The following is a 19,838-nucleotide window of genomic DNA, read 5'->3' on the forward strand; positions in this document are numbered from 1 at the left end:
TCCAGCTAAAGGCTTAAATACCTCCCCCACTCCCCTCATCCTCCAGTCATTCTTTGTCTTTCGTCACAGGAGGATGGCAGAGAAGTTTCGGAAGATTTGGAGTAGTCTCTTATGGAGGGTAGTACTCTTCGCTATGGACTGGAGTTTTAAGTAGTCTTGTCAGCCTTTAATTGAGAGCATTGACGAATGTTAGGGTCTGGAGATGCAGGAAGAGTCTTTCTGCGAAACCATCCAGACTCGTATTAACAGCTCCTTAAGCAATCAGTGTTGACGAGTTTCACTACCTGCTTTCTACCACTCAAGTCCATGTCAGGAGTGAAGCTACAACGCTGTCAAACTTGAGAGGCCGTGTTCCTGTTCCACTGCATAGATTCTGGTAGGATAGTTTCATTTTTTATACATATATGATAACGCAAGAAGACAGGGTCACAGTGTGGCTCCTTTATCTGTATAGAATCAAGGGTTAATACCTCCGGCAGAAGATTGAACATGGGGGGATTTATACATGCAGGGGCAGTCCTGCATGGCATTCCATGTGAATGGGTGTGGCCTCATTCTCTTCCTTTTTCCTGAACGTATGTTGCAAGAGACAAATCGGTTTCTCTGTGGGCCTGGGTCATAGGAGGTGGTGAGTGCCCCGGCCAATGGGGTATAAAGGTGCCATTTATTTTTTCTGTAGTCCATATTAAAGACACAGGCTATGGAGGACTCTGGTGCGTTAGAGGGTACTCCCTCTTTGCTTAAATCTAATGCCTGTGTTTATTGTGAAGAGGCTACGGTATACCCACCTGCTCAACTATGTTCCACATGCCTTGATAAAATAGTGATATCTAAAAAGAACAAGATGTTTAGTACCACTGAGCCATCCACCTCTGAGGGGTCTCCGTCCTGCGAGGTGCGTTCCCTACAATCATCTCCGATTACACATGCAGCTCGCCAGTGCACTACTAATCCTACTGCGGGAGGGGCCCTGTGGCCGCCAGATTTTGCTGATCAGTTGCAAAAGGCGGTGTCTGCGACCTTTAGTGCTTTGCCTCGCCCCCTAATAAGCACAAGCGAAAGGTTAAACATTGCTATCCTTCCCAGTGGTCATCTAATCCATTGGATATATCTGAAACTAGATTATCCGCTGATGTAGAGGATTTCGATACTTTGGAGGACTCTCTCTCTGGGGTGGAATCTGAGGCCTCTAAACTTTTGGCTGCGAGGAACCAGACTTTAGGTTTAAGATGGAGCACTTACGCTTTTTATTAAAAGAGGTGTTGGCTACTCTAAAGGTTCCAGAACCGAAGTTACTCGAGGAACCTTCTATTCCTAAGCTTGATAAAGTTTGAGGACAGGGTGGTGCCTCAGACTTTCCCGGTTCCCGTAAAGATGGTGAATATTATTAAGAATGAATGGGAGAAACTTGGATCATCTTTCTCCCCTTATTCTTTGTTTAAGAAATTGTTCCCGGTTCCTGACTCTCAGCTAGAATTCTGGGGATCTGTCCCTAATGTGGATGAAGCTATCTCCACGCTCACTAAGCGTACCACTATCCCTCTCAAGGATAGTTCGTCGTTTATGGAGCCCATGGATAAGAAATTAGAGACCCTGTTAAGAAAGATGTTTCAACACACGGGGGTTCTTATTTCAGCCTGCAGCAGCAGTCACTGCTGTGGTGGGAGCCACTACCTATTGGTGTGACTTTCTGTCAGATATGATCGAAGTGGAAACTCCCCTCGATAAGATACAGGAAAGAATTAAGGCCCTGAGGGTAGCTAATTCGTTTATCTGTGATGCAAATATGCAGATTATTTGCTTGAATGCCAAGACATTTGGCTTTTCTTCTTAAACGGGGAGAGTCCACAGCTGCATTCATTACTTTTGGGAAATACAGAACCTGGCCACCAGGAGGAGGCAAGGACACCCCAGCCAAAGTCTTAAATACCACCCCCACTTCCCTCATCCCCCAGTCATTCTTTGCCTTTTGTCACAGGAGGTTGGCAGAGAAGTGTCAGAAGATTCGTCTCTTATGGAGGGTAGTACTCTTCGAAATGGGACTAGAGTTTTAAGTAATCCTGTCAGCCTCTCAGTTAGAGCATGGATGATGCAGTGAGAGTCTTTCTGCGAAACCATCCCAACTCATATTAACACCTCCATAAGCAATCTGCGTTGACGAGTTTCGCTGCCTGCTTTCTTCACTCAAGTCCATGTCAGATGCAACGCTACTATCTGTCACACTTGAAGGGCCGTGTTACTGTTCCACGGCATAGATTCCGGTAAGATCGTTTAATTTTTCTTTTCAATGTGGGAATGCATTGTAAATGAAGAAGACTGAGTCTCAGTGGGACTCTATATGGAATCAAGGGTTAATATCTCCTGAGGGGGGTTATTGAACAGTGGGGGACTTTAATCATGTTTGTTATGTGATTCTGTCTGCTTATGTGTAGTGATGCTTGGGCTCTTGGCTATTACGGAACATACCGGCCTTTTTGAGCTGCACAGTTTTTGTGGACTGGGGTGCTTTTTCCTTTGGCTTGCCTGGTGCACCTTGTGCCCGGGCATGGTCACGTTTTTGTTTACCATTTCCCCATTCCTGACCATTTGGCGGCGGAGAGATTCTGTGTTTCTTTACTTGTCTGGGTCATAGGAGGTGGTGAGTGCTAGAGCCATTGGGAGTGTAAGGTGCCGTTTGTTTTTTTGTCCATAATTTCGAACATTCAAGTTATGGTGGATTCTGATTTATTGTCGACTGATATCTCCGATTCTGCTTCTTACGAAGAATATGCAGGGGCCCAGGGGATCCAGTTATGTTCCGTATGCCGTTTTAGAGTGCTCTCTTCTCCCAACTTGGAGAGCTTAGAGTCCACTGAGCCATCCGCCCCTGAGGATTCAGTTTCCCGTGAGAAGTTCTCCTTAAAACCTTCTGTTACTACACAGGCAGGTGTCCCAACTGCCGTTAACCCCTTCTCCAGAAGATGGCTTCTTTCCTACAGAGGTTACTGCACGGTTCCGCATGGCCATATCTATGGCGTTGGCACACTTACATCTTCTGGGAAGATCTTGTCCGTGTTCTCTTAACCAGGGCCCGTCAGACATGGGATCGTCTGTATCGGTTCAGCCCTCTAGACTTCAGGGGTACAGTCTTCGGCGTCAGGGTCGTCAGATGCCCCGGCAGAGGTGAGTCTTGCCTTTCCATTTAGACTGGCACGCCTTCGTGTCCTGCTGAGGCCAATTCTGACGAGTCGTTGGTTCCTCAGTCTTCTGCTCCAGACGGCAAGCAGTGTTTGGAGGAATCAGATCTATGACTGGCTGGTCCTGCTAGTGTGCCCTTTCTTCCTGGGCGTTCACCTGCGAGTGCTGCCTTCCTTTATTTTATCCGGTTAGGATGTATTTTATTTCTTTTTGTGATCTCAAGACTGTTATAGCTTGTTTTTTTTTGGAAAACTTTTTCTTCTCTGGGATTTAATACTAGCGATTTTGTGGTCGTGATTGCTATACTTCCGCGGAAGTTTAAAAAACTTTGTTCTCAGAGCCTACATGTCTACTGTTTGTCTGTTTATTTAGTCTAGCCCTGCTAGGGCTTACACCTTTCAGTGGCCTTGAACAGTTCTGTCTCGCCCTGTATATCAGGCTGGTCCTGGTTGGGTACTAGTTCTCTCTGTTTCTTAGGGCCCATATCAGACACGTTGTGCCCTTGACAACAGGCTGGTCCTGTTTGGGTACTGAGTTTGCTTACTTCTTGTTAAGAGGTTGTTATTCTTGTTCTTCAAGTTATGAAGGCCCTTCTATCCTAGATGTCAGGCTGGTAATCCTATCTCTTTCGACAGTATCTCTTCCTTATGGTTGAGGTTGGTTGTGTATTTCATTTCCCCTCCCTTGGGGTCAGTCTTCATGTCGTCTGATTTATGGGATCCGGTCCTTAGGGTCCGTTTCTTTCATGTAATTAACAAGAGTCCATGAGCTAGTGACGTATGGGATATACATTCCTACCAGGAGGGGCAAAGTTTCCCAAACCTTAAAATGCCTATAAATACACCCCTCACCACACCCACAAATCAGTTTTACAAACTTTGCCTCCAAGGGAGGTGGTGAAGTAAGTTTGTGCTAGATTCTACGTTGATATGCGCTCCGCAGCAAGTTGGAGCCCGGTTTTCCTCTCAGCGTGCAGTGAATGTCAGAGGGATGTGAGGAGAGTATTGCCTATTGAATGCAGTGATCTCCTTCTACGGGGTCTATTTCATAAGGTTCTCTGTTATCGGTCGTAGAGATTCATCTCTTACCTCCCTTTTCAGATCGACGATATACTCTTATATTTACCATTTCCTCTACTGATTCTCGTTTCAGTACTGGTTTGGCTTTCTACAATCATGTAGATGAGTGTCCTGGGGTAAGTAAGTCTTATTTTCTGTGACACTCTAAGCTATGGTTGGGCACTTTATTCATAAAGTTCTAAATATATGTATTCAAACATTTATTTGCCTTGACTCAGAATGTTCAACTTTCCTTATTTCCAGACAGTCAGTTTCATATTTGGGATTATGCTTTAAATTATCAATTTGACTTTTTTCCCTGTGGGCTGTTAGGCTCGCGGGGGCTGAAAATGCTTCATTTTATTGCGTCATTTTTGGCGCGGATTTTTTTGGCGCAAAAATTCATTTCCGTTTCCGGCGTCATACGTGTCGCCGGAAGTTGCGTCATTTTTTGACGTTATTTTGCGCCAAAAATGTCGGCGTTCCGGATGTGGCGTCATTTTTGGCGCCAAAAGCATTTAGGCGCCAAATAATGTGGGCGTCTTATTTGGCGCCAAAAAATATGGGCGTCGCTTTTGTCTCACATTATTTCAGTCTCATTTTCATTTGCTTCTGGTTGCTAGAAGCTTGATGTTTGGCATTTTTTTCCCATTCCTGAAACTGTCTTATAAGGAATTTGATCTATTTTGCTTTATATGTTGTTTTTTCTCTTACATATTGCAAGATGTCTCACGTTGCATCTGAGCCAGAAGATACTACAGGAAAACCACTGCCTGCTGGATCTACCAAAGCTAAGTGTATCTGCTGTAAACTTTTGGTAGCTATTTCTCCAGCTGTTGTTTGTAATAATTGTCATGACAAACTTGTTAAAGCAGATAATATTTCCTTTAGTGATGTACCATTGCCTGTTGCAGTTCCCTCAACATCTAAGGTGCAGAATGTTCCTGATAACATAAGAGATTTTGTTTCTGAATCCATAAAGAAGGCTTTGTCTGTTATTTCTCCTTCTAGTAAACGTAAAAAGTCTTTTAAATCTTCTCTCTCTACAGATGAATTTTTAAATGAACACCATCATTCTGATTCTTTGGTCTCTTCTGGTTCAGAGGATTCTGTCTCAGAGATTGATGCTGATAAATCTTCATATTTATTTAAGATGGAATTTATTCGCTCTTTACTTAAAGAAGTACTAATTGCTTTAGAAATAGAGGATTCTAGTCCTCTTGATACTAATTCTATACGTTTGGATAAGGTTTTTAAAGCTCCTGCGGTTATTCCAGAAGTCTTTCCTGTTCCTAATGCTATTTCTGCAGTAATTGCTAAGGAATGGGATAAATTGGGTAATTCATTTACTCCTTCTAAACGTTTTAAGCAATTATATCCTGTTCCGTCTGACAGGTTAGAATTTTGGGACAAAATCCCTAAAGTTGATGGGGCTATTTCTACCCTTGCTAAACGTACTACCATTCCTACGTCAGATGGTACCTCGTTTAAGGATCCTTTAGATAGAAAAATTGAATCTTTCCTAAGAAAAGCTTATCTATGTTCAGGTAATCTTCTTAGACCTGCTATATCATTGGCTGATGTTGCTGCAGCTTCAACTTTTTGGTTGGAAACTCTAGCGCAACAAGTAACAAATCGTGATTCTCATGATATTATTATTCTTCTCCAGCATGCTAATAATTTCATCTGTGATGCCATTTTTGATATTATTAGAGTTGATGTTAGATTTATGTCTCTGGCTATCTTAGCCAGAAGAGCTTTATGGCTTAAGACTTGGAATGCTGATATGGCTTCTAAATCAACTCTACTTTCCATTTCTTTCCAGGGAAACAAATTATTTGGTTCTCAGTTGGATTCTATTATTTCAACTGTTACTGGTGGGAAAGGAACTTTTTTACCACAGGATAAAAAGTCTAAAGGTAAAAACAGGGCTAACAATCGTTTTCGTTCCTTTCGTTTCAACAAAGAACAAATGCCTGATCCTTCGTCCTCAGGAGCAGTTTCAGTTTGGAAACCATCTCCAGTCTGGAATAAATCCAAGCCTGCTAGAAAGGCAAAGCCTGCTTCTAAGTTCACATGAAGGTACGGCCCTCATTCCAGTTCAGCTGGTAGGGGGCAGGTTACGTTTTTTCAAAGAAATTTGGATCAAATCTGTTCACAATCTTTGGATTCAGAACATTGTTTCAGAAGGGTACAGAATTGGTTTCAAGATGAGACCTCCTGCAAAGAGATTTTTTCTTTCCCATGTCCCAGTAAATCCAGTGAAAGCTCAAGCATTTCTGAATTGTGTTTCAGATCTAGAGTTGGCTGGAGTAATTATGTCTGTTCCAGTTCCGGAACAGGGGATGGGGTTTTATTCAAATCTCTTCATTGTACCAAAGAAGGAGAATTCCTTCAGACCAGTTCTGGATCTAAAATTATTGAATCGTTATGTAAGGATACCAACGTTCAAGATGGTAACTGTAAGGACTATATTGCCTTTTGTTCAGCAAGGGAATTATATGTCCACAATAGATTTACAGGATGCATATCTGCATATTCCGATTCATCCAGATCATTATCAGTTCCTGAGATTCTCTTTTCTAGACAAGCATTACCAATTTGTGGCTCTACCGTTTGGCCTTGCTACAGCTCCAAGAATTTTCACAAAGATTCTCGGTGCCCTTCTGTCTGTAATCAGAGAACAGGGTATTGTGGTATTTCCTTATTTGGACGATATCTTGGTACTTGCTCCGTCTTTACATTTAGCAGAGTCTCATACGAATCGACTTGTGTTGTTTCTTCAAGATCATGGTTGGAGGATCAATTTACCAAAAAGTTCTTTGATTCCTCAAACAAGGGTAACCTTTCTGGGTTTCCAGATAGATTCAGTGTCCATGACTCTGTCTTTAACAGACAAGAGACGTCTAAAATTGATTACAGCTTGTCGAAACCTTCAGTCACAATCATTCCCTTCGGTAGCCTTATGCATGGAAATTCTAGGTCTTATGACTGCTGCATCGGACGCGATCCCCTTTGCTCGTTTTCACATGCGACCTCTTCAGCTCTGTATGCTGAACCAATGGTGCAGGGATTACACGAAGATATCTCAATTAATATCTTTAAAACCGATTGTTCGACACTCTCTAACGTGGTGGACAGATCACCATCGTTTAATTCAGGGGGCTTCTTTTGTTCTTCCGACCTGGACTGTAATTTCAACAGATGCAAGTCTCACAGGTTGGGGAGCTGTGTGGGGATCTCTGACGGCACAAGGAGTTTGGGAATCTCAGGAGGTGAGATTACCGATCAATATTTTGGAACTCCGTGCAATTTTCAGAGCTCTTCAGTTTTGGCCTCTTCTGAAGAGAGAATCGTTCATTTGTTTTCAGACAGACAATGTCACAACTGTGGCATACATCAATCATCAAGGAGGGACTCACAGTCCTCTGGCTATGAAAGAAGTATCTCGAATTTTGGTTTGGGCGGAATCCAGCTCCTGTCTAATCTCTGCGGTTCATATCCCAGGTGTAGACAATTGGGAAGCGGATTATCTCAGTCGCCAAACGTTGCATCCGGGCGAATGGTCTCTTCACCCAGAGGTATTTCTTCAGATTGTTCAATTGTGGGGGCTCCCAGAGATAGATCTGATGGCCTCTCATCTAAACAAGAAACTTCCCAGGTATCTGTCCAGATCCCGGGATCCTCAGGCGGAGGCAGTGGATGCATTATCACTTCCTTGGAAGTATCATCCTGCCTATATCTTTCCGCCTCTAGTTCTTCTTCCAAGAGTAATCTCCAAGATTCTGAGGGAATGCTCGTTTGTTCTGCTAATAGCTCCGGCATGGCCTCACAGGTTTTGGTATGCGGATCTTGTCCGGATGGCATCTTGCCAGCCATGGACTCTTCCGTTAAGACCAGACCTTCTGTCACAAGGTCCTTTTTTCCATCAGGATCTGAAATCCTTAAATTTAAAGGTATGGAGATTGAACGCTTGATTCTTGGTCATAGAGGTTTCTCTGACTCCGTGATTAATACTATGTTACAGGCTCGTAAATCTGTATCTCGAGAGATATATTATAGAGTCTGGAAGACTTATATTTCTTGGTGTCTTTCTCATCATTTTTCTTGGCATTCTTTTAGAATACCGAGAATTTTACAATTTCTTCAGGATGGTTTGGATAAGGGTTTGTCCGCAAGTTCTTTGAAAGGACAAATCTCTGCTCTTTCTGTTCTTTTTCACAGAAAGATTGCTATTCTTCCTGATATTCATTGTTTTGTACAAGCTTTGGTTCGTATAAAACCTGTCATTAAGTCAATTTCTCCTCCTTGGAGTTTGAATTTGGTTCTGGGAGCTCTTCAAGCTCCTCCGTTTGAACCTATGCATTCATTGGACATTAAATTACTTTCTTGGAAAGTTTTGTTCCTTTTGGCCATCTCTTCTGCTAGAAGAGTTTCTGAATTATCTGCTCTTTCGTGTGAGTCTCCTTTTCTGATTTTTCATCAGGATAAGGCGGTGTTGCGAACTTCTTTTGAATTTTTACCTAAAGTTGTGAATTCCAACAACATTAGTAGAGAAATTGTGGTTCCTTCATTATGTCCTAATCCTAAGAATTCTAAGGAGAAATCATTGCATTCTTTGGATGTTGTTAGAGCTTTGAAATATTATGTTGAAGCTACGAAATCTTTCCGTAAGACTTCTAGTCTATTTGTTATCTTTTCCGGTTCTAGGAAAGGCCAGAAAGCTTCTGCCATTTCTTTGGCATCTTGGTTGAAATCTTTAATTCATCTTGCCTATGTTGAGTCGGGTAAAACTCCGCCTCAAAGAATTACAGCTCATTCTACTAGGTCAGTATCTACTTCCTGGGCGTTTAGGAATGAAGCTTCGGTTGACCAGATCTGCAAAGCAGCAACTTGGTCTTCTTTGCATACTTTTACTAAATTCTACCATTTTGATGTATTTTTTTCTTCTGAAGCAGTTTTTGGTAGAAAAGTACTTCAGGCAGCGGTTTCAGTTTGAATCTTCTGCTTATGTTTTTTGTTAAACTTTATTTTGGGTGTGGATTATTTTCAGCAGGAATTGGCTGTCTTTATTTTATCCCTCCCTCTCTAGTGACTCTTGTGTGGAAAGATCCACATCTTGGGTAGTCATTATCCCATACGTCACTAGCTCATGGACTCTTGTTAATTACATGAAAGAAAACATAATTTATGTAAGAACTTACCTGATAAATTCATTTCTTTCATATTAACAAGAGTCCATGAGGCCCACCCCTTTTTTGTGGTGGTTATGATTTTTTTGTATAAAGCACAATTATTCCAATTCCTTATTTTATATGCTTCGCACTTTTTCTTATCACCCCACTTCTTGGCTATTCGTTAAACTGATTTGTGGGTGTGGTGAGGGGTGTATTTATAGGCATTTTAAGGTTTGGGAAACTTTGCCCCTCCTGGTAGGAATGTATATCCCATACGTCACTAGCTCATGGACTCTTGTTAATATGAAAGAAATGAATTTTTCAGGTAAGTTCTTACATAAATTATGTTTTTCTTACGATATCCTCTTCTGATTCTATCATTTTTGGGATCTGGGCAATTGTATGTTGCGTCTCTAACTTATGTACAGTTGCCCCTGCTTGGGCGATTCAGTTTGCTTCCGTCGCCTGCTAGGAGTTTTAGGATGCTCGTTCATTCGTCAATTCCTTGAGCTGTAGGGACCCACAGTGGTTGATCCAGAGTGGATCTTTAGAGATTGTCATATTCTCTCAAACGGAGATTACTTTCTGGTTTGAGTTCTGATATCTTTTTGGGTCCTGCCTTCGTCTTACTTGGTTGGTGTGTATCCGAGAGGCTTGTTGGCAATGAGTGCTCAGTCTCTGGGATACTTACATGGGAGGTCAGTGCTTCAGACCCCATGGGGGCATGGCTGTGATTGCATCAACATTGGTGCAAAGTCATCTTCAGACAAAGTAATCTTGTGGTTGTCCCTCAAGGGTTATTAGTTGGGATTCCAAGTGTCCGGTCTTTTAACCTAGTCCTAGTCTTTGACTGGGCATTTTGTTTACTCTGTTTTCCAGATCTCATAAACTTTGGAGCTGTCCGGGTAACAGGTTGGGGTTGCCGATCATGGGAAAATCTCCTTGTTTCTACTGACGTCCTCTTTTTATTCCTTCCATAGAAATGGATATTTCTCTACTAAGCTACCTTAGCTTTCTAGCAAGCGGATTTGCAGTTTGAAGACCAGTTGCAGCTATTTGAACCTTGCATGTGTTTAGCAAGCTGTTGAGTCTTTGATTTCCTTCTATTTGGGAGAATCTGGTCTGCTGCATCTATCCTGTTGCTCCTCCGGAGGGTCGTTTTCCTCCTCTGATCTCTGAGTTCAGTGGGGTTTGCTTCCCTGTTTTGCGTGCAGGACGTCATGAGTTTGTGTCTACCTGGAAGGTTGGATTTTCATGTTGCATACTATTCTGATAGTTGTTAGTGGAGTGTCTCTCTTGGTTAAGTGTACCTTCCCCTCCGGTTCTGAAGGGCGATGTGGATAGGTATCTTGGAACCCGAGCTAATCTCTCTGGGGGTTCGTGCCTCTTTCCTGGGGATCTCGTGGCTGGAGATTTGTTGCTGATCTCTGGGCCTGGTTGTTACGGGGAATTTTTGTTCTCCCTTGTCCTTTGGACTTTACCAGTCGCTTTGGTGCTGGGACTGTTTGCTCGGTATAGGGGTCAGGAATTCTAACCGTTCTGTTGAGCATCGTCCGCGTATCTTGAGGAGCTACTGAGTGCTCCATCCTTACGTGGGAGGCCTCGCGGTGGAACCTCCCCTCTGCGAGTTGCTGGTTTTTCATTCCTGGTCAGGGTGCTGTCCTCCCTTCCCTGTTTTCTGGTGGGGGGGAGTTGATCCGCACTGTTTTCAGAGTTTTTTCTCATCCAGAAAGTTTCTGTTAAAAATTTCCTAGCTACCTTGTTGTCTAGTTTTTGAAGGCTTGATGCTTAGTTGGACCGCCTATCAGATGGGAAGCCTTCAGCTTTCTACTGGGGCGTAAACAGATATTCCTATCTGTTTTGTCTGTTCTACTCCTGGTTTTTTTTTTTTTTACCCTCTGGTGTTCAGTTTCTTAGTGCTGGATGGCACTCTGTGTAAGGTAGAGGGTTCTACTTTTTGTCCTTCTAGGACTTCGGTTCTGGTTAGGGCTTTACATTGGTTCCTTGGGATCCATGTAGGAGGTGGTCTGGAACTTTCCTTCCATTGCTCTCCTCTGTCGGTAGAGTATTTTCTACGCGATTTTGTCCTATTACAGCCTTGTAGTCCGCTCCATTTGAGTCATGCTAGGGACTTCTTCCTTTACACTTTGTTTGCCCTTGATTTTTAGGGGTTTGTTTGGGTGGTCCTTTTGGACTATCTTACCTGATTCTTAACTCTTCTTCTTCTGGGAGAATGTGGTGGGGAATTTTAGTGTCCCACTTCCCATTGGTCATTGAGAGGTTTTCCTTGGTGGGCTTAGAGTCAGCAGAACTTTTGTCTCTTGGAGGCTTTTGTGCTCAGTTGAGTCTAGTGATCTGAGTGGTCTCTAGCAAGGATCTTTATGGTTCTAACTGATGGGAAGTTACTTGGTCCTCTTCCTTTTTTGTCTCTTCTGCGTCTATTGACGCAGTTTTTTTATCAGGAGTTTGGGTTATAGCAGGCTGTGGTGCCCTCAGAATGGGCCGCCTTTTTTGTTCCCGCCCGTTTTGCATTCAGTGTCCTATATAGCTTGGGTACTGATTTCCCAAAAGTAATAAATGCAGCAGTGGACTCTCCCCGTTTAAGAAGAAAAACTTAAATTATGATTATCTGATAATTTTATTTTCTTCTGACGAGGAGAGTCCACAGCTCCTCGCCCGTGTTTTTTCATGGGGCGGGCCTTAATTTATTTTGTTCTTCTGGCATTTTTTTTTCACCCTGATATTTCTCCTACTGTTCTTTGTTCCCTTGGCAGAATGACTGGGGGATGAGGGAAGTGGGGGAGGTATTTAAGCCTTTGCCTGGGGTTTCTTTGCCTCCTCCTGGTGGCCAGGTTCTGTATTTCCCAAAAGTAATGAATGCAGAGGGCTCTGTGGTTGAAGTCGTGGTCTGCTGACATGACGTCGAAATCTAGATTACTTTCCCTTCCATTTAAGGGAAAGGTTCTTTTCGGTCCAGGTCGAAAAGGGTGCCTTTCTACCGCAGGATAAGAAGAATAAGCCTAAGGGTCCTAATTTTCGTCCCTTTCGTTCGGACAAGTCCCAACGACAGCAGCCTGCCGCTAAGCCCGAGCAATCCAAGGGATCTTGGAAACGATCTCAGTCTTGGAATAAAGCCAAGCAGAGCAAGAAGCCTGCCAAGACAAAATCGGCATGAAGGGGCGGCCCACAATCTGTCTCTGGATCTTGTAGGGGGCAGACTATCTCTTTTTGCAGAGGCTTGGATGAGAAATGTGCAGGATCCTTGGGTTCTGGAGGTCATTGCCCAGGGTTACAGGATAGGTTTCAAATCTCACCCTCCCATGGGCAGATTCCTTTTGTCAAATCTATTGTCAAAAGCAGAGAAACGAGATGCCTTCCTAGAGTGCGTGAGGGATCTCTCCTCTCTAGGAGTAATTGTACTGGTACCTCTAGCAGAAAGAGGTCTAGGGTACTATTCAAACCTTTTCGTGGTCCAAAAGGAGGAGGGCTTGTTTTGCCTGATTCTATACCTAAGGTGCTTAAACAAGTTTCTGTCGGTCCCATCATTCAAGATAGACAATAAGGTCTATCCTGCCCTTAGTTCAAGAGGGACAGTTCATGACTATGATAGACTTGAAGAACGCTTACCTTCATGTGCCAATACACAAGGATCACTTCAAGTTCCTAAGATTTGTTTTTCTGGACCAGCACTTCCAGTTTGTAGCTCTCCCCTTCGGTCTGGCTACTGCTCCAAGAGTCTTTACGAAGATTCTGGGAGCTCTGCTCGTGTTGGCGAGATCCAGAGGTATTGCATAGCGCCTTATCTGGATGATATCCTGGTCCAGGTCCCATCCTGCCGGCTGGCAGAGGACCATTCGAGAGCTCTTCTACTTCGATCTCTTGGATAGAAGATAAACTTAGGAAAGAGTTCTCTGGCTCCCAGTACCAGAGTGGAGTTCCTTGACACGATAATAGACTCCATATCCATGAAGATATTTCTGACAGACCAGAGACGTTGCAAAATTGCCTCCAGCTGTCTTGCCCTTCAGACCTCCTCAAGGCCATCTGTGGCCTGTGTATGGAGGTGATTGGTATCCAGCATAGATGTCATTCCATACTCCAGGTTCCATCTCAGACCTCTTCAGTTGTGCATGCTGAGGCAATGGAACGGCGATCACTCAGATCTATCCCAACAGATTTCTCTGGACAACTGGGCGAGAGAATCCCTCTCTTGGTGGCTCTGTCCAGATCTGCTGTCTCAGGGGACATCCTTCCTTGCAAGCCTCTCGGGATAGGGAGCTGTTTGGGGTGCCAGGAAGGCACAGGGCAGGTTGAATCGGGAGGAGTCGCTTCTTATGATCAACATCCTGGAACTTAGAGCGATCTTCAACGCTCTGAGGGACTGGCCCCTCCTGGGTTCCTCCCAGTTCATCAGATTCCAGTCGGACAACATTACCTCGGTGGCTTACATCAACCATCAGGTGGTACGAGAAGCTCCCTAGCCATGAGGGAAGTATCTCGGATTCTGGAATGGGCGGAGACCCACAACTGTTCGCTGTCAGCGATCCACATCCTGGGTGTGGACAACTGGGAAGCGGATTTTCTCAGCAGACAATAGTTTCTTCCAGGGGAATGGTCTCTTCATCCTGAAGTGTTTGCGGAGATTTGCAACAGATGGGGGATACCAGAGATAGATCTCATGGCGTCCAGACTCAATTTCAAGCTACCCAGATACGTGTTGCAGTCCAGGGATGCCCAAGCAGAACTGATAGATACCTTAGCAGTGCCTTGGGGGTTCAACCTAGTCGATATATTTCCACCGTTACCACTTCTACATCGTATAGTGGCCCGCATCAAGTAGGAGCAAGCGTTGACTATTCTGATTGCTCCATCGTGGCTGCGGAAGATGTGGTTTGCGGATCTGGTAGGGATGTCTTTGTCTCCTCCATGGAGATTGCCCTGTCGCAGAGATCTGCTGGTAAAGCAGGGTCATTTTGTGCATCAAAATCTAGATTCTCTGAGGCAGACTGCGTGGAGATTGAACACTTAGCCCTAGCCAGGAGAGGGTTTTCTGAGAGTGTGATTAATACCCTCATTCAAGCCAGGAAGCTGGTCACCCGACGCATCTATCATAAGGTGTGGAGGACCTACTTATTCTTGTGTGAGACTCGTGGGTATCCCTGGCATAAGGTTAAGGTATCCAGGATCCTTTCCTTTCTCCAGGACGGTTTGGAGAAGGGACTTGACGCCAGTTCCTTAAAGGGATAGATTTCGGCTCTGTTGTTACACAAGAAGCTCGCTGAGATTCCTGATGTATAGTCTTTTGTTCAGGCTCTGTCCAGGATCAGGCTTGTATTTAGACATTCTGCTCCTCCTTGGAGTTTGAATTTGGTTCTTAGGGTTTTGCAGAGGGCTCCCTTTGAGCCTATGCGTTCGCTTGACATTAAATTACTGTCTTGGAAGGTTCTTTTACTACTGGCTATTGCTTGGTCACGTAGAGTGTCTGAGTTGGCGGCCTTGCAATGTGTGCCTCCTTACCTTTTTTTTCATGCCGATAAGGCTGTCCTTCGTACTGGGTTGAGATTTTTCCCCAAGGTTGTGTCTGATCGCAACATCAATCAGGAGATTGTAGTTCCTTCCTTGTGTCCTAACCCTTCTTCGAAAGAGAGGTTACTTCATAATTTGGATGTGGTTCGAGCTTTGAAATTCTATCTTCAGGCTACAAAGGATTTCAGACAAACTTCAGCATTGTTTGTTGTTTATTTGGGGAAGCACAAAGGGCCGGAAGGCTTCTTCCACTTCCCTTTCTTTTTGGCTGAGGAGCATGATTCGCTTGGCTTATGAGACAGCAGGACATAAGCCTCCTCAGAGGATTACGGCTCACTTAACTAGAGCTGTGGCTTCTTTTTGGGCCTTCAAGAATGAGGCTTTTATAGAGCAGATTTGTAAGGCGGCTACCTGGTCCTCCTTACATATTTTTTCAAAGTTTTACAAATTTGATGTGTTTGCTTCGGCAGAAGCAGATTTTGGGAGAAAGGTTTTGCAGGCTGTGGTGCCCTCAGAATAGGGTCCGGCTCTCTTTTACCCTCGGTTTTTTTTTCATTCAGTGTCCTCTAAAGCTTGGGTATTTGTTTCCCACAAGTAATGAATGAAGCAGTTGACTCCCCTCATATTAAAATGGAAAACATAAATTATGCTTACCTGATGATAATTTCATTTCCATCTGTATGAGGAGAGTCCACGGCTCCCGCCCAGTTCTTTGTTGGGTGGACCTACATTTCTTTTGTTTTTTCTTTTGGCACATTTATACCCTGATATTTCTCCTACTGTTCCTTTTTCCCTCAGCAAAATGACTGGGGGGTGAAGGGAGTGTGGGGGGGGGGGTATTTAAGCCTTTGGCTGGGGTGTTTTTGCCTCCTCCTGTTGGCCAGGTTCTATATTTACCACAAGTAATGAATGAAGCCGTGGACTCTCCTCATACAGATGGAAATTAAATTATTAGGTAAGCATAATTTATGTTTTTTACTTTACTGTCCCTTTAAGCATCTTATATAGTGTGCAAGATTTTTACAGGCTTGGGTAGGAGAAAATACTTATTACCCACTATTCAGTTTAGCATCTTACAATGCAAAATATTGTATCTTGAAAATGGTTAGTGTTAACTTATCTTCCTTTGTTCTGCAAGGTCCGATTGATGACTGTCCTCCAAGGATGCAGACTCAACTTGATGACTCAACACCCAGACATTGTTTCGATAATACAAGGTACAGAATACATGCTAACATATAAAAATATTAATAAACTCTTTATATCACACTTTGTAGGATAAAATGATTACAGGGCAGCTGTGATTTTACCAGAGAACTTTGGCGTACTGGCATCCGGTATCTGTGTGCCTTTATGGGTGCTCTGTAAATACTGTCTGCAGCTCTGGTAAAATGCGCACAAGTGGCATAAGACAAAGAGTGTTCTTCCTTTCTTCTTTGAAGTTCATGGTAGTGAGTGACTGGATCCGCAATACGCATATGGCATTAAAGGACAATTAAACTAATTTTAACAACACATAAAAAAAAAAAATTTAATGTGAAACCTTGCAATATACATTCATTATTTATTTTTGCTTTAAAATACATCTGAAAATTGTACTTGTTATTTTTAAATGGTACCGGTGTTGTACTATTTACTCTCAGGCAGGACATAGATGAAGATTTCTGCCTGGAGGATGATGATCTTAGCATTTGTAACTAAGGTCCACTGCTGTTGCCACAGAAGCTGAGGAGTACAGGAAAACTTCAGTGTGAGGAACGGTATGTTCAGTCATATTTTCTGCAGAGACTGTGTTAACTCAGAAAGGCTGACAGTTTCCCCATTAGGGGAAGGGTAAGCAGTAATCCTAGTGTTATCAGAGGTTTTTACTAGCTTGCATAAAGGGTTAATTTTTTGTGGGCACTCAGTTTATGTGAATTTGGGACAAACATTTTTGTGTCTGGGAGTAACGTTTTCTGTTTTATGGGACATTTGCTTGAGGGTTCTTTGGGGTTGTTTATAACCCACATGGCTTTCAGGCAGGGCTATCTTACCATTGATCCAGGAGGGTCAATATATGACCACCGTGGACTTAAAGGATGCGTATCTGCACATTCCTATCCACAAAGATCATCACCAGTTCCTCAGGTTCGCCTTTCTGGACAAGCATTATCAGTTTGTGGCTCTTCCTTTCGGGTTGGCCACGGCACCGCAAATCTTCACAAAGGTGCTAGGGTCCCTTCTGGCGGTTCTAAGGCCACAGGGCATAGCAGTGGCGCCTTATCTAGACGACATTCTAATTCAAGCATCGTCCTTCCAACTAGCCAAGTCTCACACGGACTTAGTGTTGGCCTTTCTAAGGTCTCACGGGTGGAAAGTGAACGTAAAAAAAGAGTTCTCTTTCCCCCCTCACAAGAGTTTCATTTATAGGGACTCTGATAGACTCGGTGGACATGAAAATATTTCTGACGGAGGTCAGGAAAGCAAAGATTTTGTCCATCTGCCGAGCTCTTCATTCCATTCCTTGGCCGTCAGTGGCTCAGTGTATGGAGGTAATCGGACTAATGGTAGCGGCAATGGACATAGTTCCATTTGCTCGCTTGCATCTCAGACCACTGCAACTATGCATGCTCAATCAGTGGAATGGGGATTATGTGGATTTATCTCCTCAGATAAATCTGGATCAAGAGACCAGAGACTCTCTTCTTTGGTGGTTGTCACAGGATCATCTGTCCCAGGGAATGTGTTTCCGCAGGCCAGAATGGGTTATTGTGACGACAGACGCCAGTCTTCTGGGCTGGGGTGCAGTCTGGAATTCCCTGAAAGCTCAGGGTTTGTGGACTCGGGAGGAGGCTCTCCTATTCTGGAATTAAGAGCGATATTCAATGCTCTCCAGGCATGGCCTCAGCTGGCTTCGGCCAGATTCATCAGGTTTCAGTTGGACAACATCACGACTGTGGCTTATATCAATCATCAGGGCGGAACAAAGAGTTCCTTAGCGATGATAGAGGTCTCAAGTATAATCCAATGGGCAGAGGCTCACTCTTGCCATCTGTCAGCGATCTATATCCCAGGTGTAGAGAACTGGGAGGCAGATTTTCTAAGTCGTCAGACCTTTCATCCGGGGGAGTGGGAACTCCATCCGGAGGTGTTTGCTCAGCTTTTTCGGCTATGGGGCACACCAGAGTTGGATCTGATGGCGTCTCGTCAGAACGCCAAACTTCCTCGTTACGGCTCCAGGTCAAGGGATCCTCAGGCTGTACTGATAGATGCTCTAGCAGTACCCTGGTCGTTCAACCTGGCTTATGTGTTTCCACCTTTCCCTCTCCTTCCACGTCTGATTGCCAGAATCAAACAGGAGAGAGCATCAGTGATTTTGATAGCGCCTGCGTGGCCACGCAGGACTTGGTATGCAGACCTGGTGGACATGTCATCCCTTCCACCATGGTCTCTGCCATTGAGACAGGACCTTCTGATTCAAGGTCCATTCAAGCATCCAAATCTAATTTCTCTGCAACTGACTGCTTGGAGATTGAACGCTTGATTCTATCAAAGCGGGGTTTTTCTGAGTCAGTCATAAATACCTTGATTCAGGCTCGAAAGCCTGTTACCGGGAAAATTTATCATAAGATATGGCGTAAATATCTTTTTTGGTGTGAATCCAAAGGCTTCTCCTGGAGTAAAATCAGGATTCCTAGGATTTTGTCTTTTCTCCAAGAGGGATTGGAGAAAGGATTATCAGCTAGTTCCCTAAAGGGACAGATATCTGTTCTGTCTATTTTGTTGCACAAGCGTCTGGCAGATGTTCCAGACGTTCGGGCTTTTTGTCAGGCTTTAGTTAGAATTAAGCCAGTGTTTAAACCTATTGCTCCGCCATGGAGTCTAAATTTAGTTCTTCAAGTTCTTCAGGGGGTTCCGTTTGAACCCATGCATTCCATAGATATTAAGCTTTTATCTTGGAAAGATTTGTTCCTAGTTGCTATCTCTTCAGCTCGAAGAGTTTCTGAACTATCTGCATTACAATGTGACTCTCCTTATCTTGTGTTCCATGCTGATAAGGTGGTCTTGCGTACCAAGCCTGGGTTCCTACCTAAGGTTGTTACTAACAGGAATATCAATCAAGAAATTGTTGTTCCTTCTCTGTGTCCTAATCCTTCTTGTGAGAAGGAACGTCTGTTGCACAACTTGGACGTGGTTCGTGCTTTGAAATTTTATTTGCAGGCAACCAAAGATTTTCGTCAAACATCTTCTTTGTTTGTTGTCTATTCTGGAAAGCGTAGGGGTCAAAAGGCTACGGTGACTTCTCTTTCCTTTTGGCTGAAAAGCATCATCCGTTTGGCTTATGAGACTGCTGGACAGCAGCCTCCTGAAGGATTACAGCTCATTCTACTAGAGCGGTAGCTTCCACATGGGCTTTTAAAAATTATGCTTCTGTTGAACAGATTTGTAAGGCTGCGACTTGGTCATCGCTTCATGCCTTTTCAAAATTTTATAAATTTGATACTTTTGCTTCTTCGGAGGCTATTTTTGGGAGAAAGGTTTTGCAAGCAGTGGTGCCTTCCGTTTAGGTTCCTGTCTTGTCCCGCCCTTCATCCGTGTCCTAAAGCTTTGGTATTGGTGTCCCACAAGTTAGGATGAATCCGTGGACTCGGTACATCATGCAAAAGAAAACAAAATTTATGCTTACCTGATAAATTTCTTTCTTTTACGATGTACCGAGTCCACGGCCCGCCCTGTCTATTCAAGACAGATAGTATGTAAACTTCAGTCACCTCTGCACCTTATAGTTTCTCCTTTTCTTTCTTGGCCTTCGGTCGAATGACTGGGGGGTGGAGTTAAGGGGGGAGCTATATAGACAGCTCTGCTGTGGTGCTCTCTTTGCTACTTCCTGTCAGGAAGGACAATATCCCACAAGTTAGGA

General features: G+C 43.8%; 1 protein-coding gene across 2 annotated transcripts in view; it reads left to right on the forward strand.

Moving 5' to 3' along the window:
* Nucleotides 1-19,838, forward strand: part of NBR1 (NBR1 autophagy cargo receptor) — a 357,560-nt gene that overhangs the window by 322,411 nt on the left and 15,311 nt on the right. For both annotated transcript variants that reach the window (XM_053699587.1, XM_053699588.1), the window contains one exon: nt 16,077-16,155. In XM_053699587.1, the coding sequence (XP_053555562.1) occupies nt 16,077-16,155 (79 nt within the window). The remainder of the gene's footprint in view (nt 1-16,076; nt 16,156-19,838) is intronic.

Source organism: Bombina bombina, chromosome 1 (genome assembly GCF_027579735.1).
Source record: "Bombina bombina isolate aBomBom1 chromosome 1, aBomBom1.pri, whole genome shotgun sequence".
Classification (NCBI taxonomy): domain Eukaryota; kingdom Metazoa; phylum Chordata; class Amphibia; order Anura; family Bombinatoridae; genus Bombina; species Bombina bombina.